This window comes from Triticum dicoccoides, chromosome 4A (assembly GCF_002162155.2).
Source record: "Triticum dicoccoides isolate Atlit2015 ecotype Zavitan chromosome 4A, WEW_v2.0, whole genome shotgun sequence".
Classification (NCBI taxonomy): Eukaryota; Viridiplantae; Streptophyta; class Magnoliopsida; order Poales; family Poaceae; genus Triticum; species Triticum dicoccoides.
The window spans coordinates 657,740,801-657,767,787 of record NC_041386.1 but is presented as its reverse complement, the minus strand read 5'-3'; the positions used below and the strand labels follow the sequence as shown (position 1 = coordinate 657,767,787).

General features: G+C 48.8%; 2 protein-coding genes across 2 annotated transcripts; both read left to right on the top strand.

Moving 5' to 3' along the window:
- The first annotated feature begins 745 nt into the window (after window positions 1–745).
- Window positions 746–2,638, top strand: LOC119283992 (anthocyanidin 3-O-glucoside 6''-O-acyltransferase-like). The gene is made up of 3 exons (XM_037563314.1): window positions 746–766; window positions 1,082–1,474; window positions 1,937–2,638. The coding sequence occupies exons 1-3, from the start codon at window positions 746–748 to the stop codon at window positions 2,636–2,638; spliced, it is 1,116 nt and encodes a 371-aa protein (XP_037419211.1).
- A 4,113-nt stretch (window positions 2,639–6,751) lies between these two features.
- LOC119283991 (anthocyanin 5-aromatic acyltransferase-like) lies at window positions 6,752–8,238 on the top strand. The gene has a single exon (XM_037563313.1). It carries the CDS (start codon window positions 6,829–6,831, stop codon window positions 8,236–8,238), a length of 1,410 nt encoding a protein of 469 aa, XP_037419210.1. The 5' UTR covers window positions 6,752–6,828.
- The last annotated feature ends 18,749 nt before the right edge of the window (window positions 8,239–26,987 follow it).

The following is a 26,987-nucleotide window of genomic DNA, read 5'->3' as shown; positions in this document are numbered from 1 at the left end:
TACATTACTTCGTGAGCTTCACAAAGAAAAAATCAAAATCGTTGGTTTTATATAGTGAACAGTGCACACACTGTTCACTGCTTTCGGTGTTGGCAATTTGTATTTTTTGTGTGGCTCTCATGTCAATGTGTTTTGTCATGAAGTTTTGCAAGTATGCAGTACACATCCATATGATACTGTGGTGTTTTCTTTTTCAGAAAATTTGAAGCATTGGAACATTTGTTTTGATTTTTTTTTTTAACGAGCTCCATGTTGATCAAGCTTCAAAATGAATTTCCATGCCTAGACGCACCCAAAACGACGAGATTCGTGATCTGCAAACTATAGCAATGGAACAGACAACAAGCTTGGAGTTATGGATAGATACAACCCATGATAGGCGGCAATTTTGGAGCTCCGTCTTGCCGGACAAGCACGCACGCGGCAGAGCAAGGAGCGGACAGCAAAGACAAACTTAGAATTGCATGCATCAACATTGCTAGCTCAACGTTCTCCGCCGCCCGGACATGCACACACGCGGCAGAGCAAGGACCATTTTGTTTGTCTCCCAGCGTCGTCGTGTTGCAGTGCAGTGCACGATCTAAAACAGAATGCCGCTTGGTGTTACGATGAATGCATCTCAGTGTCATAACATACTACAGTTTTGACACGTTGGTACGTTGTCCATAATACTCCATCAGAGAGCTAGGCTTGGTTCGTTCGACCCACCGCTCTAGATCACCAGCTTCTTCCTCACCGAGCGATCATGGGGGCAACCGCGGACGAGGTGCGAGTTCTCGGCGTCACCCACGTCCAGCCTGACCACCAGATCACTAACCTACGGCCGCTGGCCGACGACCACACCATGAAGCTCTCCTTCCTCGACTCCTTCCACGTCGCCACGGGGCCGATCCAGCGGCTCTTCTTCTACGACGGCCCCGGCCTCCCGCCGTTCCCGTCCATCGTCGGCTCGCTCCGCTCCTCCCTGGCTACCACGCTCCCCGTCTTCATCCCGCTTGCCGGAAAGTTGGCCTTCCGGCCCGCCTCCGGCGACGTCGTGGTGGACTGCTCCCCCTCCGCCATCTCATCCTCGGGCGTCAAGTTCGTGGAGGCCGAGTTCCTGGCAGGCGCCGACGCCTTGCGCCGCCTCGCCGGCGACGACGAGCACGACACCGAGGCGTTCGCGCGGCTGGTGCCGGAACTCGATGATGCCGGGAAGCTTCCGGCGCCGGTGCTCGCGGTGCAGGTCACGAGGCCGGCTGGCAACAGCAGCGGCGTGGTGGTCGTCGGCGTCTCCCTCCACCACGCCCTGGCCGATGGCAAGTCGTTTTGGCAGTTCATGACGTGGTGGTCAGCCGCATCGCGTGGAGACTTGCTCGCCGCCGCGCCGGACGACCTCGTGCCGCCGTCGTTCGACCGGACTGCGATTCGTCACCCCAGCGAAGAGGAGCTCACCGTCTGGATATTGCGGTTGAGAGCGCCAATGCTTCCTACGGTAATTATCCGGCCTTACTTATTAGGAGTAGAAAATTAAGTTAACATCTATCTAAAACAACTTGCTCAATCTTGCAGTCTAAAATTAAAGACAAACTACACAAATATTTTCTGTAGTTGTTGATATTTTTCTTGCCGAGCATGCACACACGCGGCCATATGGATTCAGCTTTGCACCGTTTGGCTTTGCGCGAAATCCTTATGTCTTAAACAAGGAGAGAGTTCCATTTCTTCATAAAAAATATGGTGTACAAGTTCTCAATCCTAGGTTAAATTTGTGTGAAGCCATTTGAAACCAATCTTTGTTGCTAAAATAGCATAATTGCAGTGGCGTTATTACAAGCAAAAATGGTAAACTGCAAACCTACTTACCGACTTGATCAATGCCCCTAGTTTCCCACTAATCCACCTCCTCCCGTCGGCCATTTATTCTTCTGATGCATGTGCGTGTTCTGACAAACAGCTCGGACGGCGGTCGGCAGGCACTGCGTGCCGGCGCACCAGAACCTTCCTCCTCGTCGCCGACGAGATCCAGTCGTTGAAGCGACGCATTTCACAACATCTGCCCAAACCAGCGAGCGCCTATGTTGCCATCTCGGTCCTGTCCTGGACGTGCATCATCGAGGCCAAGGCGTCGTCACACATGATCCACAATGACGACGACGTCTTCCTGATGGTGCACGCGGACTGCCGTGGCCGTCTCCGCGGGCCCCCGATCCACGAGGGATTCTTCGGGAACTGTGTCAAGTCATGCTACGCGAGAGCCAGAGCGGTGGACCTGATGCCCACGCACCGCCTTGGTGAGCATGTCGACGGCCTTGCGCACGCCGCCGCGGCCATCCAAGAGGCGATCCGCGACGGGTTGGAGGCGACAGGGGAGAACCCATTCTCCAACTTTGGGGAGGTGCTGAAGTACCACATGGCGCTGCCGCCGGGGAGGGCGAGCACGGTGGGGTCGTCTCATCGGTTCATGGCATACCAGACGGACTTCGGGTGGGGCCCACCTATCCGCGTCGAGCTGGCGTCCATCTTCGGGAGCAGCGACATGGTGGCGCTGCTGGGAGCAAGGGACGGCAGCGTGCAGGTCTCGGTGACGCTCGACGGGGCGTGCATGGATGCCTTCGCCCCTGATTTCATGGGCGTCATCAACGGCTTGAAATTCTAGATGTACACATGTAATAATGTTGAATAGATGTGAATCGCACATGGTTAATCGTGCTTCAGTATTTGGTGAGATATACCGATTTCCGTGTAAAATTTCAGAAAACCCAACTCTGACCGAATGATTAGGCTGTTCATAGTGGAGGGTATCATATGTTAGTATCATGCATATGATACTAGTGTATGATACTATCTTTATAGTGCATAGTATTACAAAGTAGTATCATAGATGATCATATTTATTGTCATGCATGACACAAAGTAGCATAATATTTAACATCATATGATATCTACATATATTGCTTTAACCCTCTGTCTCTTCTTTAATTGTCTGCTACATAAGGTTTGCTAGTCCCAAATGTATGATACCGGTTATGTTATCTCCACTACTAGAACATATAGGCGCGCGTTGCTGCGCCCGTCCATGTTGAAGAAAAAAATGCGGAATCTGAAGAATATCAATATGCTCTTGACATTGCATAAATGAGTGACGCAGATCCAATAAGAATCTCTTCTTTTAGGTCCAAGAGACAAAGGTTTTACAAATGCAGGTTTGGAGGGATCACACCACACCAATGCTATTTGCTATAAACAGCTCGTTGTCGTCATGTCATACGCTACTGTTAAGAACTAAAGATACAAACGATCAGTAACATGGCAGGAATGGGTGTACAAAGTTCAAGATCTGTATTGTCCTAGTTAATTAAACTGAGCTAATATATGCTAAATACTCTCACTAAGCCTGCATCTATGTCTTCTCAGAGTGAGAGTCAAAATTAATGGGTGTACATGCTCTAATGTGGCTCCGCCCATGAGAATATATTACTTAGGATCAACAGCAGAAATTTTTCCTAAGAAAAATATAAACATAGCATAAAAGACAGGGAGGTTACTGGTGTAGATCTTGAATGGAAAACGAAGGGGGCATGTCCATCACATACAAAATTGTAAGCCATGTTTATTATTTTCGGGAACCAGATTTGTCATGTTTCTCCAACGGTAACAAAAGACTGGTTTGAGTGTTTGGATGAAACTTGCTTTGAGAACCTAGAAATTGGATTAAGAGATTAGCTACTGAAAAGTTTGAGACATTGTAGAGCTAAGATAAACTGAAGATACAAAGCACAAAAAAACAAAAAAAATCATCATGGACGAACTGAAAAGAATAGCCACGGAAGAACTGAAAGACAGAGCTCCTGCTCCTCAACACCGTACTCATCCACCTTTTCGTGCAGCATGGCCGGGCAAAGACCAACAATGCCAGGCGCCCTGCCAAACCCGCTCGGCAGTCTGCTGTTGCTGCAGAACTTCTGGTCCTTGGTTGATGCAGAGCCCCTCCTTTGGCGCTTCCTCGCGCGTCAGACTCATCGTGTCGCTGTTGCTAGGCTCCCCATGAGGCCCTGGTGGAGCGCTGCACCTCTCTGGCCATTCGCCCATACGTTAAACGCGGCCTTCTCGGCAAGATCACCAACACCATCTTGCGCTCCGGACGGGCGCCTGCGCCACAACCTTGTCTCCGAGACTTTGCACCCGGCGCGCGTCCACCTCTTTGCACCGGCGCGTACCTGGTGCAGTCGCGTGCAGTTGTGGGAGCGGGAGTCCTCCAGCCTCAAGAATGAGAAGCCGCGCCGGCCGCGGTGACGGGTCTGCCTCCTCGTGCTCATGTTCTTCAGAGAGAGGCTCGACGACGCTGCCGAAGGTCGCTAATGGAGATAGGGAAGCCATGAGGGATGTGGACATGTGGTGCGTGGATCGAGCTTCTGAGTGGGGCGAGCCATGCGGCGGAGTAAGCTGAGCGCCAGATGTCAGCACGCATGGAAGAAACAGAAGTAAGAGAGGGAGTGGTGGCGGGCGCCGGCAGCCGGCTGGAATCGGTGAGAGCGATGTTGGGCAAGGAGAACCAGCGCAAGGCACAACCGCCGCAACTGCCGGGTCTCCAGAATGCCAATCTTGGTCGTGTGCTCCCAATCTAACGATGGGGTCACAGGGTGAACCGGAGCTGGCCCAGATAGATTTGCAGAGCAGCTGCCCAGCTACGTAGGCCCAATTAGTAAAGCGTGATTCTTCTAAAAATAGTAATGCATGATCAAATGGCTGACTGGCCAGAACCGTCAGTTTTTTGATTGGCCGGTTGGGGACGGCAAAACGCTGAGAGGCCTCCTAGGTAGCTCTATTTTACTGTTTAGCAATGGCCAGAAATGGATAACATGATGCACTCACGTTCAGTTTGGCGAAATTTGGTGTACTTAATATGCACACAATTCATGTTATATTTGTTTGGTTAAAGAACTCGCTAGAACAAAGACACAAAGCAAACTATTTCTTGAAGTTAGGGCATCTAGCTCCATCTCCAACACCGACCCGAAACCTTCTGCAACCGTTCGGACTGGGCTGCGGGGGTTGCATCCTCCGTCTGGTGGGGGACGTGGATGCAAGGTTGAAAGCACGTCGAGCTTGCTGAGGAGGTGCAGTTGGTCGTGGAGGCCGGGGTAGGTGTTTGGTGTGTAGGTTGATCCGATTCTGTGTTCGGGCTATGCATGTGAGACTGCCGGCGAAAGTCGTACTCCGGTTGTGGCTAGAGTCCTTGATGGCGGCGCCTTCCAGCGTCACTCCATCGTTGGAGGCATCGATGTTCCTGCTCCCACCTTTCCTTTCCCGACATGCTCCGGGGGATATCCTTGATCTAGTTTAGATTGGACAATGGCGGCGCTACCCGACATCGTGTTCTCTCTTGGGGGCATCATCCTGGAGGTGGATCCGGTCAGAGCGACCCGTGGCCTGTGAGGATGTGTGTGTTGTTTACTGAACGGCGTCGTCTGTATGGTTTCTAGGTCCGGTTTCCCTCTTAAACTGGACCAACCTTCCTATCTATTCAATGAATTTAGCAGTTCTCCTGCTAACATTAAAAAAAACCGAGATCCGCGTGTCATCCATGGAGTGAGCTAGGGCGAGCGTCAGACATGGGTGTTGAATGGTCGGGCGTTGCATGATTTCCTCGCAAATCGAAGCAACGAGACAAACATGAGGAACAAGTTTTCCTGGTAATGTAATTTTTTTTTGAACAATCACCGGAGGGGAGAGGGTCCCCACCTAAATCATTACTCAAAGTGGCGCAAGGGTCAATTGTTACAAGATTGCGCTAGAGCACGAGGCTAGGTATTGGCGCCATGATATGGCCGCCACCTTTAGGGAGGGAGCATTACATCTGAACGTCCAAAGGGAGAAATCTCTAATATGTTCTTGATCGTTATATTGACAATGCGTGAAATCATTGCAAAAGACCCGCACATTCATAAATCTCATATTTTCCAAAGGATGGAAAGAGCCACTGATGGCCACAGGTTGATGTCAAGGCCATCAAGATTCAAGAGTGGAGGTGTCCCAAATGTGGATGGCAGATGTGGGTGTTTGAAGACCCAGCTGCCGCCAAACTGCATCGGCTAGAGGGCAGCCGGGGAAGAAGTGTTGCGTGCCATCATACGAAGCACCGCAACGCGGACAAGTTTCATGGTCGACACTATGCTTATGGAAGAGGTTGTTTTTGTTGTTCAGCCGCCCTCTAAAGAGCAACCAACCGAACATTCGGACCTTGATAGGAATTTTGGAGTCTCAAATGAGCGTGGCATTAGTGTCGATGTCGTTCGCACTGAGAAAGTAGAAATCTCGGTGATCTAGAGATGTTTTTAACTAGAACAGTACTTGGGTTTTGTTGAGATGAAAGCAATCCAGATTAGTAGGTTTGGATTTCAAGGGGAGTAAGAGGAATGCATGTGATATTTATTTATTTATTTATTAAACTAGGGAAGCTCCTAGGGATGCTCTATCTGCATCTCTATCTGACATGGCAGATAAAAGTTTTTCTAGCTGACGATAGCAAGTCAAACATCTTCACTCCAGAGTCAACGATCTGGGGACGGGTAGCTTGGGCACCACGTCCCAACGAGCAGGCAACAATTTCTTCGCACCTCGACGTGGGCCCCCTTCTCAGTTATCACCAAATCCATAGTCCAACGCCAACGGTACTTAACCAATCAAAGTAGTGGTGCCCGCATCGTAACCAATCAAAGTAGTCCATCGCCCATCTAAAAAAAAAAAGAGTAGTCCATCGCCATATGATCCACGACTGACTGCGTGCTGCCCGCATCGCACACTACGCTACATACAATACTAGTGCGCACTAGTAGTGGTGCCGCCATGAACGTCCGTGTGCGAGTGCTTGACACGACCCATGTCCGGCCGGAGCTGCCTGGGCACGCCGCCACTATCAAGCTCTCGCCCTTCGACACCCTCTTCCTCGCGCTCCCCCCGATCCAGCGGATCTTCTTCTATGACGATGACGGCGCACCGAGCCTCCCGCCGTTCCCGGCCATCGTCCGCTCGCTGCTGGCCTCCCTCGCCGCCACGCTCTCCGTCTTCGCGCCGCTCGCCGGCAGGCTCGCGGCCTCCCTTGATGGAGATCTCGTCGTCGACTGCTCCCTTGATGCTCTTCAGCTCGGCGTCAAGTTCGTCCAGGCGGAGTACTCCGGCGACGCGGCCGACATGCGCCGTCTCGCGCGTGACGCCGAGCACGACACCGAAGCGTTCGTGCAGCTCGTGCCGGAGCTCGAGGTGGCCAGGCTGCCAGCGCCCCTGCTCGCTGTCCAGGTCACGCGGCCGGTGCTGTCGGGGGGAGACGACCAGGGTGCGGGCGCCGTGGTGGTCAGGATCTCGATGCACCACGCGGTGGCCGATGGGCAGTCGCTGTTTCAGTTCATGCGCGCGTGGGCCGCCGCGTCGCGGGAGGGATCGCCGGCAGTGGCGGGGCTCGTGCCGCCCCCGACGTTTGACCGGTCGGTGATCATGCGGCACCCCAAAGCAGAGGCTGCGACGCGGAACTTCGCTCGCCTCTGGGCGCCGGATCTGCCCATCGTGAACACGATGCCGGAGCTGGACTGGACACGGCAGAGCCGGAGGACATACCTGCTCGACGCCGGCCAAATCCAGTCGCTGAAGCGGCGCATCGTGCAGCAACGCCAAGCCGCCGGAGCGGACAACGACAACCAGCCGCCGCCGAGCACCTACGTGGCCGTAGCGTCGCTGCTGTGGACGTCCATGGCGCGCGCCAAGCACCCGGACCAGGCAGTCAACGCCGGCGCCGCCGACGACGCATACCTCCTGTTCCCCGCGGACTACCGCCGCCGCATGCAGCCCCCTCTGGACCCGGGCTTCTTCGGCAACTGCGTCAAGCTCTGCTTCGCGCGCGCCACGGCGAGCAAGCTTGTGTGCCGCGACGACGACGACGGCGCGCTCGCGCACGCGGCGGGGGCGCTGCGGCGGGCGATCCGCGAGCAGGTGGAGGAGAAGGACCCGCTGGGCGACGCCGACCGGTGGGCGGAGACCTACCAGGGGATCCCGCCGGAGAGGCGCTCGCAGCAGGGGTCGTCGCACCGGTTCATGGCGTACGAGGTGGACTTCGGATGGGGGCAGCCGAGCCGGGCGGAGATCGTGTCGATGTTCAGTCCGGAGGTGGCGATGCTCGTCGGCGCGGTGCAGGTGTCCGTGGCCCTTGGCCGGGATCTCATCGACGGCTTCGAGGCTTGCTTCATGTCGCTGGTCTCACCATGAGCCGAGCGGCCCCGTATGTTATTTTTCACGTCTGTTTGACCGCTGGATGGGAAAATGTAGCCCTTTTTTACGGAAATTGTTTGGACGTTATGCATTTTATTTTAAAATAAAATAAACATAGTATTTGTCAGAAGTATTACTCCCATCTTTTTTTGTTTCTTTAATAAAAATCGAGAGGGAGGCCTCTCTTTTATTCAAAACACAGTACATAATCCTCTTTATGAAAATATTTGAGTAAACCGCACTCAAGCATGTGCGAAATAATTTTGAAATCCATAAGAAACCATGTTTTTGGACGAAATAGCATAAGTACAATACAGAGATCCCTTTTTGTATATGGGTCAATCATTTCTTGCTGTGTGGCCGTGGAAGGCTGGTAGGTACTAGCATTTTCTATGTAGCTATTGCTCACTGTCTGCCGTTTCGGTGGCCGATGACGGGACAAAAATCCCGATGCCTTTGTTGCGACTAATAGTTTAGATTAGAGTTTTGAGTATTTTACAGATGCAGCGCTCGGGGTGAGATACCGATGCTTTTTTTTTTTTGAGTTTGTTTTCCGGGGTCTGATCTTTCTCAAATTCATCTGTTTGAACATAGCCCACGAAGCTTTAGTGCTGATTCCTATCGTCTTTGTGAGGCAGTGAGGCTAGAGTTTATCTCATCGTGCGTATGTGATGGCAAGATTTGAAGTCAGGTGCTTCAGATCTATTTAAGAGTTCAACAACGACATCTGTGGCTCGAGGGGTGCTAGTTCTTATGGGCACGTGCACGAAGACATTCTTATTGTCATTAACAAGGTTAAGCCAACTGCTGAGCAACGGCATTGACACATTGACGGCTCGTTTTGGTGGTCGTAATGTCTTTGTTTGGTAGTCTAGGTTTTCGACTTCATTTTTATTATGTCTGAGGTGGTTTGTACCTTTAATGAACTTTTACAATAGATCCCGATTCTTAAAAAAGAAACTCTTTAGGGATGATTTTCTCTAAAACAAACTTCACAGGATAACTAACACAGTCACACTACATTGCAACGAATTAAGCATAACTGAGATGGTTAGATTTTGTGTGATGAAAATCAATCATCCAGATTTAATTACTAGACTTGACATTGATGCTCGCATTATTTATTTATTCATTTCAGTCTTTCCTACGGTGCTAGTTCAGTGGGAGCGGATATTCGTCTACTACGAGGCGCATGTGGTGACTTCATCAATCTCAGAGCAAGTATAATAAGGTGATGTAAGCGGGTTGTAAGGAATTACATATTATATTGTTGCTGAGTTGGAAGAGAGAGAGAAAAGGAGAAAGAAGAGAAGCGGGTTGTAGACTTAAAGCCGGCTGCTGCACCAGCTCCAAGAAGCTTTGTGAGAGTGGAAGGTGGAACATATGTTGATAGAGTAGTTCTTTCTTAATTAGAGCTAACTATTATACGGGTTGGCTATTACATTGACTATAGATGACATGACAACATGCTATAGCAAGCAACTAGCTATATTAGTAACCATGCTCTCAAGATACTGTATCGACTCAGTCTCTTGAAGGTGCCCATAGAGGTAGATGCATATATCGTTCATTCATTCATAGGGATGAATGTATCTGTGTGTATATGAGCGTCTTCGATTGCACTGTGTAAACAAAAACCAAAAAGCTAATCGGCCACCATTCGCTGGAAGCTAGGAGAGCATGACAGTTCAAATGTTTTTCGTGGCACTTTTAGTTGCATCAGGCGCGACATGTTTCTTAAACAATATAACTTTTTTGCGAGGATGATAATTTTAAGCCTTCATTTCAGAAAATACCATGCTGTTTTGAAGATACTGCTACCCCAATCAATTAAAAATGTCATCAAAATTTTCACAAATGCCACCTCCTCGACGAATGGTCGCTAGATAAGGGCATCTCCAGCCGTTGGCCCTCAGGAGGGATGGGGGCGCACCGGCGCTAAACCGCGCACTGGGGGCGTGATGTCCCCCAGTGGCGGCGCCCACGATTAGTCAAAAAAGTCAAACACAGCGCAAAAACGACTCAAATTTAACACAAACATCAGCGAGTTCATTCAAACTTAAACATATTTTACAAAAAAGAAAAAAAACTACCGCGGGCTACCCCCGCCGTCTCCCTCGCCGCCCGCCGTCTCCCTCGCCGCCCGCCGTCTCCCTCGCCGCCCGCCCACGCGGTTCTACATGCAGAGGAGGCGGTAGAACCGCGTGTAGTCACCGCCGTCGTTGTCATCATCGTCGTCGTCGCCGCCGCCGCCTTCGCCGTCCCTGCTGCATCCCTCCCCCGGTTGGCGCGGCGGGTTGGACGGTCCGGGGGCGTCGTTGTCGTCGTCGCTGTCGAGGACCACGACGCCGTGCTCGTCCTCGCGCCCACGCTTGCGGGCGGCGATCTCCTCCAGGGCCCGGCGCTGCCGGACCATCTCGTCGCGGAGGTAGTCGTCCCGCGCCTACCGCATGGCGTCCTCGTCGGAGAAGCCGCGCCGGGCTATCTCCTCGTACTCCGCGGGGAGGACAGGCTCCGGCTTGGGCTCGGCGAGGACGAAGCGGCCGGTTGGTGGAGAGGCGTTGGCGCCGCCGGAGCTGCGGGTGCGCGCGCTGACCGGCGTGTCCTGGGGCTCCGGCTTGACAGGGCGGAGGCAGGGCGAGCCGCCGGACGAGGAGGAGGACCCCCCGGTCTCCATGCGCCTCGGGGTCCAGGAGCTTCCCCGGCGGCGTGAGAAGGAAGGGGGAGCGGGGTACTCCAGGCGCGGCGTGTTGCCTTCCTCGATGTACTCGAGGACGGCCTCCAACGTGCGCCCGCACACGCCCCACCACAGACGCCGGCCGGCGGCATTGAGCCTGCCGGAGGGCACGACGCCGTTGGTGGCCTCGAGCTGCTCGGCCTGATGGCGGCGGAAGTACGGTTCCCAGAGCGGGCTGTCGGGGGCGTACCGTGGCGCCTCCCTCGCCGCACGCGGCAGGTTCAAGCGGATGCGTGCGATCTCCGCACGCCGCGCCGCGCCGGTCGGTACCGGGGGCACCGGCACGCCGCCCGCGCTGATCCTCCACGTCCCGGGCACCCGCATGTCCGGCGGGACCGGGTACTCGGCCTCGTAAAGGAGGCGAGCCTCGTCTTTGTGAAGATGGCGGTGGCCGAAGCCGTTCGCCGCCGCGCCGTCGCCTAGGAAGTGCTCGGCCATGGCTGTGAACTGGGGACGGCGAAAGAGAGGAGAGGAGAGGGAGGAAACGACGGTGGCGGGAGAGTGTGAGTCGCCGAGTGCGCCGGGGCGCTTCATATATAGGCCAAGGCGCGCGTGTCACCGTGTGTACGCGTGGCGGGCGAGAGAGGGCGAGGGACGCGCGTCGTCCGGTCTTCACTGCGCCGCCGGTGAGGCATCAATGGTGCAGGCTGACCGGCGCGGCAGCGCGGCAGCTTTGGCATTGATTCGCCGCGGGAAACGAGGCGATGAGGACGACGAAGGGCCGAGAAGAGAGCCGTGTCGCTGACGCGGCGGGCCCGCGGCTTTTTCGCGCCAAAACAGTTCGCCCGGCGCCCCCGGGCGCGCCGGGTTCGGGCTGGGTCCGCCGGCGCTGTTTTCGGCCCAAGCCGGCGAAAATCGGGCTCCTGGGCTCAGCGCGCCGGGTTCGGGCTGGGTCCGCCGGCGCTGTTTTCGGCCCAAGCCGGCAAAAATCGGGCTCCTGGGGGCGCGACTGGGCCGTTTTTTCGGCGCCGGCGCGAAAAAAACGCCTGGGGAGGCCTTTTTGGGGGCGCGGCTGGAGATGCCCTAAGAGGGTAAACAAAAGGACACACTAAAAAATGCGCCAGCAGTTTACGTCTTCCAATCCTGGTGGCGCCCTCGAATCACTCCATTGCGCCGTCGTGCGTGAGCTGCTGCCTCCCCCGATTGGATCGCGCCGCCCCCCTGCTCGCATCGCCTCTCCGTCCCCCGGTCGCGGTGCCCGCATCCAGGCCGTCATCTCCGACGAGTGCCTGCGTGTCTGCCGACCGTTGTCCTCCCCTGAGATCCGCCCCCGCGTTGCCCGCCCAAGTTCGCCGCAGACCTGCGGCTCCGCGCCCGAACTCGCCGACCCCAGCTGTCGTTCCCACCGGGGGTCCGCCGCCGCCTTCCCCGGTTGCGCCGCCGCCGTTCACCTGCCATCACCGGTCATCGTCCTTTTCCCCCCGAAGCGTCTCTGTTTCCCTCCTGAAGTTGGGTATTTCCTCACAGTAGTCTGATGGAAAACAGTATGTCTGATCATTATGTTGGCGGCAGTAGTCACCGGAGCCGTCAGAATGACAACAATGGCACTGATCATTCGGGAGAATCACATGGCGACCCGAACCGGAAGCTATGCCAGCTTGTCAAAGAACACGGCGCCCTACTGCTTTTTCCACTGCTTCTTCTCCAATGCCGAGTTCAGGAAGGATGTACTGGAAATTGTCGAGTTCTTCGAGAAGGAGCTCGGAAAGTGCAGGGATGAGCTCCAAACAGGCCAAGCAATAAGCTATTCAGCCTTAACCAACCTCCTGCCTCTGATCGTTCCTTTGGTCTTGAAGCTGCTTCGAGCTGTACATGCCCTATGGATATCATACGCGGATGATGCAATGGTGAATTTGCCAGAAGAACTCGTAAAAGCTGCCAGAATCATGCAGAACCCTGCGCAGATTTCTCGTCTCCTCGTAGAAATTGGGGAACTGCATCTCACCAACAACGTGGCGGAGTTCGAAGAGAATGACATAGGGCAGTGGTTACAGCGAATCCGCGAGAGCGGATACAACTTCTTGGGTTTATGTGCGGCCATCGAGGGACCGTCCTGTAAGCTGTTAGACATTTCATCAGTTAGCGATGCTATCAAGGAGAAATTGTATTATATGGAGTTCCGGCATGTTAGCAAGCTCATCGACCTCTTCATTCTTCCGTTGGCCAAGTGCTGCCATCGTGAGCTGTTGGGAGATTGGATTTTGAAGCTCTTACTACCCTTGCTCACTGAATGTGGGTACGCACTTTCTGACGTGTGGCTCAATCTTCTAAATGAAGGCCAGGGTCATGACCACCTTTATTTAGCTCACTCCTTCGGCTATCTTGGTGGGTCAGAGGAAAGAGTAAAGAAGTTACAAGGTTGCCTACTGCTTGACATGACTCGCAAAGTCTCCAAGTTGCTTGGGGTTCTAGCATCTGTGGAACCAAATGATGCGCTTATGCGTTTGGACCTGCTACTTAGTAGTACGGTGAAGACCGCTTCATTGTGTGATTCGAAGTGTGCAGCAACTAACTCTGTGGTTGGATATACTATACTTGATGATTGGTTTATCAGAATGTTAAACATGAACCTTTTTGGGTCATGGGTTGACGAGTCTCCAAGTTGCTTGGGGTTCTAGCATCTGTGGAACCAAATGATGCGCTTATGCGTTTGGACCTGCTACCTGGTAGTACGGTGAAGACCGCTTCATTGTGTGATTCGAAGTGTGCAGCAACTAACTCTGTGGTTGGATATACTATACTTGATGATTGGTTTATCAGAATGTTAAACATGAACCTTTTTGGGTCATGGGTTGACGGTGAAGCAACGATGGACGCTCTTCCCTTCTTTCATGCTTTGGTCCAAGTTGCGGTCGCTACAAAACATGTGAAACTCAGACGGTTTATCGTAGATGCTATGCTTCCAGCTACAATTAAGCGCCTTTGTGACGATCTTCCATGTGCGGTTCAGCAGACAATCAGAAAGTTAAGTTGCCATCTGAACCCAAGCAAGAGCAAAAAGGCTACCGAAGATCTTTGGGTCCTATGTGAAGAGATTTATAAAGTTTTTATACAAAATCCAGATTTCACTGCTGAAGGCCCAGACCGTGAGAACACAGGAGACCGGTTTAAAAATTGGTTTTCAAGGCAAAATCAAGAACTTCTTGTGAAATCATCTTGTCCTATTCCAGAGGATTTTCCTGTCAATTTATGGAATTGGGAGCTTGAAGACGAATTTCAAAGGTACCTCCCTATCTATGTTGACATATTGTATGAAGCTGATGCAATGGATTGTCCAGAGTATGAATATCCATGCCAGTCTACGCTTTTTGAGAAACTGAGGCCTGAATTTAGATTAAAACATGGCATTAGCAACAGTCTGGATGATCATGTTAGGATTATATGCAATATGGTGCATCGAAAATTACCCGCAGCATGGTCTGAGATGCATTCCCGTCAAATGGACGAATGGCTTTGTAAACTCATTTCCTCGAAACCTTACATTACAGACTCTAATAAACGTCATAGTGCCATGGCTCGGTTTATGGAAGACTTGCCGATTGATGCAAAGCTTTCTCCATTGGACGTGAAAGATGCGATTGCTACTTTTTATAATGTCATATTGTTTTACTTGGAACCTAAGTTTCATCCTCTAATAAGGGAGGGTCAGAAGGACTTCCTTATAAAGATAGCTCATCAGTTTAATTTTGCACAAGAGGCCAATTCGTGCAAGCCCCTCGAGCCAGAATTCAATGATTTTCCTGTCTATTTGCAGCCTTATGCATGTTCATACATCTATAGAATGAAGATAGAGTGCAAGTATTTTGAGGCAAGAGAACATGTCCGTCTGCATCAAGAGTTTGACCAATATTTGGCCTCTGGGGAACTAGACGATGATGTCTATAAGTTCAATTCTTCATAGGATAAGTCTGTTCTGCAATTTGCTGAGAAACACGTTGTGAAAAGTCGGTTTGGGAAGCTCGACCATAAGCTCATGAAATTATCTTTGGAGGACCGAGGTCCGATTGTGGATACACAACGTCAAATAGATACTTATTCTGAGAACTTGAGAGACACCCTCGCGAACAAGGAGCTGAATGTCAGCCTCCAAAAACTGATGAACAAGCTAGATGGATTTTCTCGTCAACGGAACTGTTGGTGTATACGGGGCTGAACTGTTTGTGTAGGCGAATGCACAAGCGAGCCGTACTCCTCGGCTTCGTATGCGTGCAGTTGGGCCGGCCGGTGCCCGGACTGGGCTTTCCACCAGAACCACGCCTAGACATTGATGCTTTTTTACTGAAACCACGCCCAAACTCGGGCAAGATCCAAAAAAAGAGCCCAGATTTAGGCAGAATTGCTCCAGACTTGTCACTTTCGTGAATTTCCCATTTTCGCTTGTTTTTCTCATGCCAGGCCCCATACCAGGCAGTAGTTCTGCCAAAGTCTACACTTTGTATACATGGATCCTCTCTCGGATTTTATGGCCTCGAGCCATTTGTCGGAATTCGTGCCCACCATCGCTTCTCCATAGCTCGTAGGTTCATTGTTGTCTAGCAACATGACCTTCAAGACAGGATTACTGTACCACTCTGAAGTAGTACACATCCTTGTCACCCTACGAGGTACGGTAGTGACTTGATTCAAAACTTCATGATCACCATCATAAGCTTCTACTTCAATTGGTGTAGGCGTCACAGGAACAACTTCATGTGCCCTGCCACACACTAGTTGAAGTGACGGTTCAATAACCTCATCAAGTCTCCACCATCCTCCCACTCAATTCTTTCGAGAGAAACTTTTCCTCGAGAAAGGACTTGATTCTAGAAACAATCCCTTTTGCTTCCGAAACTGAGACTGAGGTATACCCAACTGTTTTGGGTGTCCTATGAAGATGCATTTATCCGCTTTGGGTTCAAACTTATCAGCCTAAAACCTTTTCACATAAGCGTCGCAGCCCCAAACTTTCAAGAAACGACAACTTAGGTTTCGGTGTCATCTCAACGGAGTTACGTGGTGCCTTATTTAAAGTGAATGCGGTTGTCTCTAATGCCTAACCCATGAACGATAGCGGTAATTTGATAAGAGGCATCATGGTATGCCCCATATCCAATAGGGTGCATCTATGATGTTCGGACACACCATCACACTATGGTGTTTCAGGCGGTATTAGTTGTGAAACAATTTTCACAATGTCTCAATTGTGTACCAAACTCGCAACTCAGATATTCATCTCTATGATCATATCATAAACATTTCATCCTCTTGTCACGAAGATCTTCAACTTCACTCTGAAATTACTTGAACCTTTCAATAATTCAGACTTGTGTTTCCTCAAGCAAATATACTCAACATCTACTCAAATCATCTGTGAAGTAAGAATATAACGATATCCACTGCATGCCTCAGCACTCATTGGACTGCACACATCAAAATGTGCTACTTCCAATAAGTTGCTTTCTTGTTCCATTTTACTGAAAACGAGACTTTTCAGTCATCTTGCCCATGTGGTATGATTTGCATGTCTCAAGTGATTCAAAATCAAGTGATTCCAAACGATCCATCTGCATGGAGTTTCTTCATGCATATACACCAATAGACATGGTTCGCATGTCTCAAACTTTTCAAAAGCGAGTGAGTCCAAAGATCCATCAACATGGAGCTTCTTCATGCGTTTTATACCAATATGACTTACATGGCCGTGCCACAAGTAGGTGGTGGTACTATCATTACTATCTTATATCTTTTGGCATGAACATGTGTATCACTACGATCGAGATTCAATAAACCATTCATTTTAGGTGCAAGACCGTTGAAGTTTTTATTCAAATAAACAGAGTAACCATTATTCTCCTTAAATGAATAACCGTATTGCGATATACATAATCCAATCATGTTTATGCTCAACGCAAATACCAAATAACAATTATTTAGTTTTAACACCAATCTCGATGGTAGAGAGAGCATGCGATGCTTGATCACATCAACCTTGGAAACACTTCCAACACACATCGTCATCTCACCTTTAGCTAGTCTTCGTTTATTCCGTAGCTTTTATTTCGAGTTACTAACACTTAGCAACCGAACCGATATCTAATACACTGGTGCTACTAGGAGGACTAGTAAAGTACACATAATGTATATCCAATATACTTCTATCGACCTTGCCAGCCTTCTCATCTACGAAGTATCTAGGATAATTCTGCTCCAGTGGTTGTTCCCTTTATTACAGAAGCACTGAGTCTCGAGTTTGGGTTCAACCTTGGGTTTCTTCACTAGAGCAGCAACTGATTTGTCGTTTCATGAAGTATCCCTTCTTGCCCTTGCCCTTCTTGAAACTAGTGATTTCACTAACCATCAACAATTGATGCTCCTTGATTTCTACTTTCGCGGTGTCAAACATCGCGAACATTTCAAGGATCATCATATCTATCCCTGATATGTTATAGTTCATCATGAAGCTCTAGTAGCTTGGTGCAATGACTTTGGAGAAACATCACTATCTCATCTGGAAGATTAACTCCCACTCGATTCAAGTGATTGTTGTACCTGGACAATCTGAGTATAAGCTCACCGATTGAGCTTTTCTCCCTTAGTTTGTAGGCTAAGAAACTCGTCGGAGGTCTCATACCTATTGACATGGGAACGAGCCTGAAATCCCAATTTCAGCCCTCGAAACATCTGATATGTTCCGCGTCGTTTCGAAATCGTCTTCGGTACCTCAATTCTAAACCGTTTTACATTACTGAACTATCATGTAGTTATCAAAACGTGTATGTCAAATGTTCGCAACATCCACAGACGACGTTCGAGGTTCAACACACCGAGCGGAGCATTAAGGACATAAGCCTTCTGCGCAGCAATGAGGACAATCCTCAGTTTACGGACCCAGTCCGCATAATTGCTACTATCAACTTTCAACTATATTTTCTCTAGGAACATATCTAAACAGTAGAACTAAAGCGCGAGCTACGACATAATTTGCAAAAACCTTTTGACTATGTTCAGGATAATTAAGTTCATCTAATGAACTCCCACTCAGATAGACATCCCTCTAGTCATCTAAGTGATTACATGATCCGAGTCAACTAGGTCGTGTCCGATCATCACGTGTGACGGACTAGTCATCATCGGTGAACATCTTCATGTTGATCGTATCTACCATACGACTCATGCTCGACCTTTCGGTCTCTTGTGTTCCGAGGCCATGTCTGTACATGCTAGGCTCGTCAAGTCAACCTAAGTGTTTCGCGTGTGTAAATTTGGCTTACACCCGTTGTATGTGAACGTTAGAATCTATCACACCCGATCATCACGTGGTGCTTCGAAACAACGAACTTTCGCAATGGTGCACAGTTAGGGGGAACACTTTCTTGAAATTTTAATGAGGGATCATCTTATTTACTACCGCCGTTCTAAGCAAATAAGATGCATAAACAAGATAAACATCATATGCAATCAAAAAGTGACATGATATGGCCAATATCATTTTGCTCCTTTTGATCTCCATCTTCGGGGCTCCATGATCATCATCGTCACCGGCATGACACCATGATCTCCATCATCGTGTCTCCATGAAGTTGTCTCGCCAACTATTACTTCTACTACTATGGCTAACGGTTTAGCAATAAAGTAAAGTAATTACATGGCGTTGTTCAATGACACGCAGGTCATACAATAAATTAAGACAACTCCTATGGCTCCTGCCGATTATCATACTCATTGACATGCAAGTCGTGATTCCTATTACAAGAACATGATCAATCTCATACATCACATATCATTCATCACATTCTTTTGGCCATATCACATCACATAGCATACCCTGCAAAAACAAGTTAGACGTCCTCTAATTGTTGTTTGCATGTTTTACGTGGCTGCTATGGGTTTCTAGCAAGAACGTTTCTTACCTACGCAAAAACCACAACGTGATATGCCAATTGCTATTTACCCTTCATAAGGACCCTTTTCATCGAATCCGATCCGACTGAAGTGGGAGAGACTGGCACCCGCTAGCCACCTTATGCAACAAGTGCATGTCAGTCGGTGGAACGTGTCTCACGTAAGTGTACGTGTAAGGTCGGTCCGGGCCGCTTCATCCCACAATACCGTCGAAACAAGATTGGACTGGTAACGATAAGCATATTGAACAAAATCAACGCCCACAACAACTTGTGTTCTACTCGTGCATAGAAACTACGCATAGACCTAGCTCATGATGCCACTGTTGGGGAACATAGCAGAAATCAAAAAATTTCTACGCATCACCAAGATCAATCTATGGAGTAATCTAGCAACGAGGGGAAGGAGAGTGCATCTACATACTCTTGTAGATCGCTAAGAGGAAGCGTTCAAGTTAACGGGGTTGATGGAGTCGTACTCGCCGTGATCCAAATCACCGATGATCCTAGTGCCGAACGGACAGCACCTCCGTGTTCAACACACATGCAGCCCGGTGACGTCTCCCATGCCTTGATCCAGCAAGGAGAGAGGGAGAGGTTGGGGAAGACTCCGTCCAGCAGCAGCACGACGGCGTGGTGGTGGTGGAGGAGCGTGGCAATCCTGCAGGGCTTCACCAAGCACCGCGGGAGAGGAGGAGGACTTGGGAGAGGGGAAGGGCTGCGCCAGAACTTGGGTGCGGCTGCCCTTCCACCCCCCACATATATATAGGGGCAAGGGAGAGGGGGGCCGGCCACCTCAGATCCAATCTGAGGAGGGGGCGGCGGCCAGGGGGGTTGCCTTGCCCCCCAAGGCAAGGGGGCCGCCCCCTTTTAGGGTTCCCCCAAACCCTAGGCGCCTTGGGCCCTGGTCGGGGGGGGGGGGGCACCAGCCCCCCTGGGGCTGGTCCCCTCCCACACTTGGCCCACGCAGCCCTCTGGGGCCGGTGGCCCCACTTGGTGGACCCCCGGGACCCTCCCGATGGTCCCGGTACGTTACCGATAGCACCCGAGACTTTTCCGGTGACCAAAACATGACTTCCCATATATAAATCTTTACCTCCGGACCATTCCGGAACTCCTCGTGATGTCCGAGATCTCATCCGGGACTCCTAACAACAGTCGGTAACCACGTACATCTATTCCCTATAATCCTAGCGTCATCAAACCTTAAGTGTGTAGACCCTACGGGTTCGGGAACCATGCAGACATGACCGAGACATTCTCCAGTCAATAACCAACAGCAGGATCTGGATACCCATGTTGGTTCCCACATGTTCCACGATGATATCATCGGATGAACCACGATGTCGAGGATTCAATCAATCCCGTATTCAATTCCCTTTGTCTAGTGGTATAGTACTTGCCCGAGATTCGATCGTCGGTATCCCGATACCTTGTTCAATGTCGTTACCGGCAAGTCCCTTTACTCGTTCCATAACACATCATCCCGTGATCAACCCCTTGGTCACATTGTGCACATTATGATGATGTCCTACCGAGTGGGCCCAGAGATACCTCTCCGTCACACGGAGTGACAAATCCCAGTCCGATTCGTGCCAACCCAACAGACACTTTCGGAGGTCCCGTAGTGCACCTTTATAGCCACCCAGTTACATTGTGATGTTTGGTACACCCAAAGCATTCCTACGGTATCCGGAAGTTGCACAATCTCATGGTCTAAGGAAATGATACTTGACATTAGAAAAGTTTTAGCATACGAACTACACGATCTTTGTGCTAGGCTTAGGATTGGGTCTTGTCCATCACATCATTCTCCTAATGATGTGATCCCGTTATCAACGACATCCAATGTCCATGGTCAGGAAACCGTAACCATCTATTGATCAACGAGCTAGTCAACTAGAGGCTTACTAGGGACATGGTGTTGTCTATGTACCCACACATGTATCTGAGTTTCCTATCAATACAATTATAGCATGGATAATAAACGATTATCATGAAGAAGGAAATATAATAATAATAATAATAATAATAATAACTAATTTATTATTGCCTCTAGGGCATATTTCCAACAGTCTCCCACTTGCACTAGAGTCAATAATCTAGTTCACATCGCCATGTGATAAACACTCACAGGTCACATCGCCATGTGACCAACATCCAAAGAGTTTACTAGTGTCACTAAACTAGTTCACATCATCATGTGATTAAAACTCAATGAGTTCTGGGGTTTGATCATGTTTTGCTTGTGAGAGAGGTTTTAGTCAACGGGTCTGCAACATTGAGATCCGTATGTACTTCGCAAATCTCTAGGTCATATTGTAAATGCTGCTTCGACGCTCCACTTGGAGCTATTCCAAATGGTCGCTCCACTATACTTATCCGGTTTGGTACTCAGAGTCATTCAGATAGGTGTTAAAGCTTGCATCGATGCAACTCTTTACGTCGAACTCTTTATCACCTCCATAACCGAGAAACATATCCTTATTCCTCTAAGGATAATTTTGACAGCTATCTGGTGATCCACTCCTTGATCACCTTTGTACCCTCTTGCCAGGTATGTAGCAAGGCACACATCAGGTGCGGTACACAGCATAGCATACTGTAGAGCCTACGCCTAAAGCATAGGGGACGACCTTCGTCCTTTCTCTCTTTTCTGCCGTGGTCGAGCTTTAAGTCTTAACTTCGTACCTTACAACTCAGGCAAGAACTCCTTCTTTGACTGATCCATCTTGAACACCTTCAAGATCATGTCAAGGTATGTGCTCATTTGAAAGTACCATTTAGCGTTTTTGATCTATCCTCATAGATCTTGATGCTCAATGTTCAAGCAGCTTAATCCAGGTTTTCTATTGAAAAACACTTTTCAAATAACCCTATATGCTTTCTAGAAATTCTACATCATTTCTGATCAACAATATGTCAACAACATATACTCATCAGAAATTCTATAGTGCTCCCACTCACTTCTTTGGAAATACAAGTTTCTCATAAACTTTGTATAAACCCAAAATCTTTGATCATCTTATCAAAGTGTATATTCCAACTCCGAGATGCTTACTCCAGTCCATGGAAGGATCGCTGGAGCTAGCATACCTTTTATCATCCTTAGGATCGACAAAACCTTTCTGATTGTATCACATAAAACCTTTCCTTACAAAAACTGGTAAGGAAACTCGTTTTGACATCCATTTGCCAGATTTCATAAATGTAGCTAATGCTAACATGATTCCGACGGACTTAAGCATCGCTACGGATGAGAAAATCTCATCGTAGTCAACTCCTTGAACTTGTGAAAAACTCTCCGCCACAAGTTGAGCTTCATAGACGATGACATTACCGTCCACGTCCGTCTTCTTCTTAAAGATCCATCTGTACCCAATAGCCTTACGACCATCAAGTAGTTCTGCCAAAGTCTACACTTTGTATACATGGATCCTCTCTCAGATTTTATGGCCTCGAGCCATTTGTCGGAATTCGGGCTCACCATCGCTTCTCCATAGCTCGTAGGTTCATTGTTGTCTAGCAACATGACCTTCAAGATAGGATTACTGTACCACTCTGAAGTAGTACGCATCCTTGTCACCCTACGAGGTACGGTAGTGACTTGATCCAAAAATTCATGATCACCATCATAATCTTCTACTTAAATTGGTGTAGGCGCCACAGGAACAACTTCATGTGCCCTGCTACACACTAGTTGAAGTGACGGTTCAATAACCTCATCAAGTCTCCACCATCCTCCCACTCAATTCTTTCGAGAGAAACTTTTCCTCGAGAAAGAACCTGATTCTAGAAATAATCCCTTTTGCTTCCGGAACTGAGACTGGAGGTATACCCAACTGTTTTGGGTGTCCTATGAAGATGCATTTATCCGCTTTGGGTTTGAACTTATCAGCCTGAAACCTTTTCACATAAGCGCCGCAGCCCCAAACTTTCAAGAAACGACAACTTAGGTTTCGGTGTCATCTCAACGGAGTTACGTGGTGCCCTATTGAAAGTGAATGCAGTTGTCTCTAATGCCTAACCCATGAACGATAGTGGTAATTTGATAAGAGACATCATGGTATGCCCCATATCCAATAGGGTGCATCTATGATGTTCGGACACACCATCACACTATGGTGTTCCTGGCGGTATTAGTTGTGAAACAATTTTCACAATGTCTCAATTGTGTACCAAACTCGCAACTCAGATATTCATCTCTATGATCATATCATACACATTTCATCCTCTTGTCATGAAGATCTTCAACTTCACTCTGAAATTACTTGAACCTTTCAATAATTCAGACTTGTGTTTCATCAAGCAAATATACTCAACATCTACTCAAATCATCTGTGAAGTAAGAATATAATGATATCCACTGCATGCCTCAGCACTCATTGGACTGCACACATCAAAATGTGCTACTTCCAATAAGTTGCTTTCTTGTTCCATTTTACTGAAAACGAGGCTTTTCAGTCATCTTGCCCATGTGGTATGATTTGCATGTCTCAAGTGATTCAAAATTAAGTGAGTCCAAACGATCCATCTGCATGGAGTTTCTTCATGCATATACACCAATAGACATGGTTTGCATGTCTCAAACTTTTCAAAAGCGAGTGAGTCCAAAGATCCATCAACATGGAGCTTCTTCATGCGTTTTACACCAATATGACTTACATGGCAGTGCCACAAGTAGGTGGTAGTATCATTACTATCTTATATCTTTTGGCATGAACATGTGTATCACTACGATCGAGATTCAATAAACCATTCATTTTAGGTGCAAGACCGTTGAAGGTATTATTCAAATAAATAGAGTAACCATTATTCTCCTTAAATGAATAACCGTATTGCGATATACATAATCCAATCATGTTTATGCTCAACGCAAATACCAAATAACAATTATTTAGTTTTAACACCAATCTTGATGGTAGAGAGAGCATGCGATGCTTGATCACATCAACCTTGGAAACACTTCCAACACACATAGTCATCTCACCTTTAGCTAGTCTTTGTTTATGCCGTAGCTTTTATTTCGAGTTACTAACACTTAGCAACCGAACCGGTATCTAATACCATGGTGCTACTAGGAGTACTAGTAAAGTACAAATAATGTATATCCAATATACTTCTATCGACCTTGCCAGCCTTCTCATCTACCAAGTATCTAGGGTAATTCTGCTCCAATGGCTGTTCCCTTTATTACAGAAGCACTGAGTCTCGGGTTTGGGTTCAACCTTGGGTTTCTTCACTAGAGCAGCAGCTGATTTGCCGTTTCATGAAGTATCCCTTCTTGCCCTTGCCCTTCTTGAAACTAGTGGTTTCACTAACCATCAACAATTGATGCTCCTTCTTGATTTCTACTTTCGTGGTGTCAAACATCGTGAACATTTCAAGGATCATCATATCTATCCCTGATATGTTATAGTTCATCACGAAGCTCTAGTAGCTTGGTGCAATGACTTTGGAGAAACATCACTATCTCATCTGGAAGATTAACTCCCACTCGATTCAAGTGATTGTTGTACCCAGACAATCTGAGTATAAGCTCAACGATTGAGCTTTTCTCCCTTAGTTTGTAGGCTAAGAAACTTGTGTCTCATACCTCTTGACGTGGGCACGAGCCTGAAATCCCAATTTCAGCCCTATTTCGAAATCGTCTTCGGTGCCTCAATTCTAAACCGTTTAACATTACTGAATTATCAAGTAGTTATCAAAACATGTATGTCAAATGTTCACAACATCCATAGACGACGTTCGAGGTTCAGCACACCGAGAGGTGCATTAAGGACATAAGCCTTTTGCGCAGCAATGAGGACAATCCTTAGTTTACGGACCCAGTCCGCATAATTGCTACTATCAACTTTCAACTATATTTTCTCTAGGAACATATCTAAATAGTAGAACTAAAGCGCGAGCTATGACATAATTTGCAAAAACCTTTTGACTATGTTCAGGATAATTAAGTTCATCTAATGAACTCCCACTCAGATAGACATCCCTCTAGTCATTTAAGTGATTACATGATCCGAGTCAACTAGGTCGTGTCCGATCATCACGTGAGACGGACTAGTCATCATCGGTGAACATCTTCATGTTGATCGTATCTACCATACGACTCATGCTCGACCTTTCGGTCTCTTGTGTTCCGAGGCCATGTTTGTACATGCTAGGCTCGTCAAGTCAACCTAAGTGTTTCGCGTGTGTAAATCTGGCTTACACCCGTTGTATGTGAATGTTAGAATCTATCACACCCGATCATCACGTGGTGCTTCGAGACAACGAACTTTCGCAATGGTGCACAGTTAGGGGGAACACTTTCTTGAAATTTTAATGCGGGATCATCTTATTTACTACCGCCGTTCTAAGCAAATAAGATGCATAAACATGATAAACATCACATGCAATCAAAAAGTGACATGATATGGCCAATATCATTTTGCTCCTTTTGATCTCCATCTTCGGGGCTCCATGATCATCATCGTCACCGGCATGACACCATGATCTCCATCATCATGATCTCCATCATCGTGTCTCCATGAAGTTGTCTCGCCAACTATTACTTCTACTACTATGGCTAACGGTTTAGCAATAAAGTAAAGTAATTACATGACGTTGTTCAATGACACGGAGGTCATACAATAAATTAAGACAACTCCTATGGCTCCTGCCGGTGGTCATACTCATCGACATGCAAGTCGTGATTCCAATTACAAGAACATGATCAATCTCATACATCACATATCATTCATCACATTCTTTTGGCCATATCACATCACATAGCATACCCTGCAAAAACAAGTTAGACATCCTCTAATTGTTGTTTGCATGTTTTACGTGGCTGCTATGGGTTTCTAGCAAGAACGTTTCTTACCTACGCAAAAACCACAACGTGATATGCTAATTGCTATTTACCCTTCATAAGGACCCTTTTCATCAAATCCGATCCGACTAAAGTGGGAGAGACTGACACCCGCTAGCCTCCTTATGCAACAAGTGCATGTCAGTCGGTGGAACCTGTCTCACGTAAGTGTACGTGTAAGGTCGGTCCGGGCCGCTTCATCCCACAATATCGTCGAAACAAGATTGGACTAGTAACGGTAAGCATATTGAACAAAATCAACACCCACAACAACTTGTGTTCTACTCGTGCATAGAAACTATGCATAGACCTAGCTCATGATGCCACTGTTGGGGAACGTAGCAGAAATCAAAAAAAATTCTACGCATCACCAAGATCAATCTATGGAGTAATCTAGCAACAAGGGGAAGGAGAGTGCATCTACATACTCTTGTAGATCGCTAAGCGGAAGCATTCAAGTGAACGGGGTTGATGGAGTCGTACTCGCCGTGATCCAAATCACCGGTGATCCTAGTGTCGAACGGATGGCACCTCCGTGTTCAACACACATGCAGCCCGGTGACGCCTCCCATGCCTTGATCCAGAAAGGAGAGAGGGAGAGGTTGGGGAAGACTCCGTCCAGCAGCAGCACGACGGCGTGGTGGTGGTGGAGGAGCGTGGCAATCCTGCGGGGCTTCGCCAAGCACCACGGGAGAGGAGGAGGACTTGGGAGAGGGGAAGGGTTGTGCCAGAACTTGGGTGCGGCTGCCCTTCCACCCCCCTCATATATATAGGGGCAAAGGAGAGGGGGCCGGCCCCCTCAGATCCAATCTGAGGAGGGGACGGCAGCCAGGGGGGTTGCCTTGCCCCCCAAGGCAAGGGGGGCGCCCCCTTTTAGGGTTCCCCCAAACCCTAGGCGCCTTGGGCCCTGGTGGGGGGGTGCACCAGCCCACCTGGGGCTGGTCCCCTCCCACACTTGGCCCACGCAGCCCTCTGGGGCCGGTGGCCCCACTTGGTGGACCCCCGGGACCCTCCCGATGGTCCCGGTACGTTACCGATAGCACCCAAAACTTTTTCGGTGACCAAAACAGGACTTCCCATATATAAATCTTTACCTCCGGACCATTTCGGAACTCCTCGTGACGTCCGGGATCTCATCCGGGACTCCGAACAACATTCGGTAACCACGTACATCTATTTCCTATAACACTAGCGTCATCGAACCTTAAGTGTGTAGACCCTACGGGTTCGGGAACCATGCAAACATGACCGAGACATTCTCCGGTCAATAACCAAC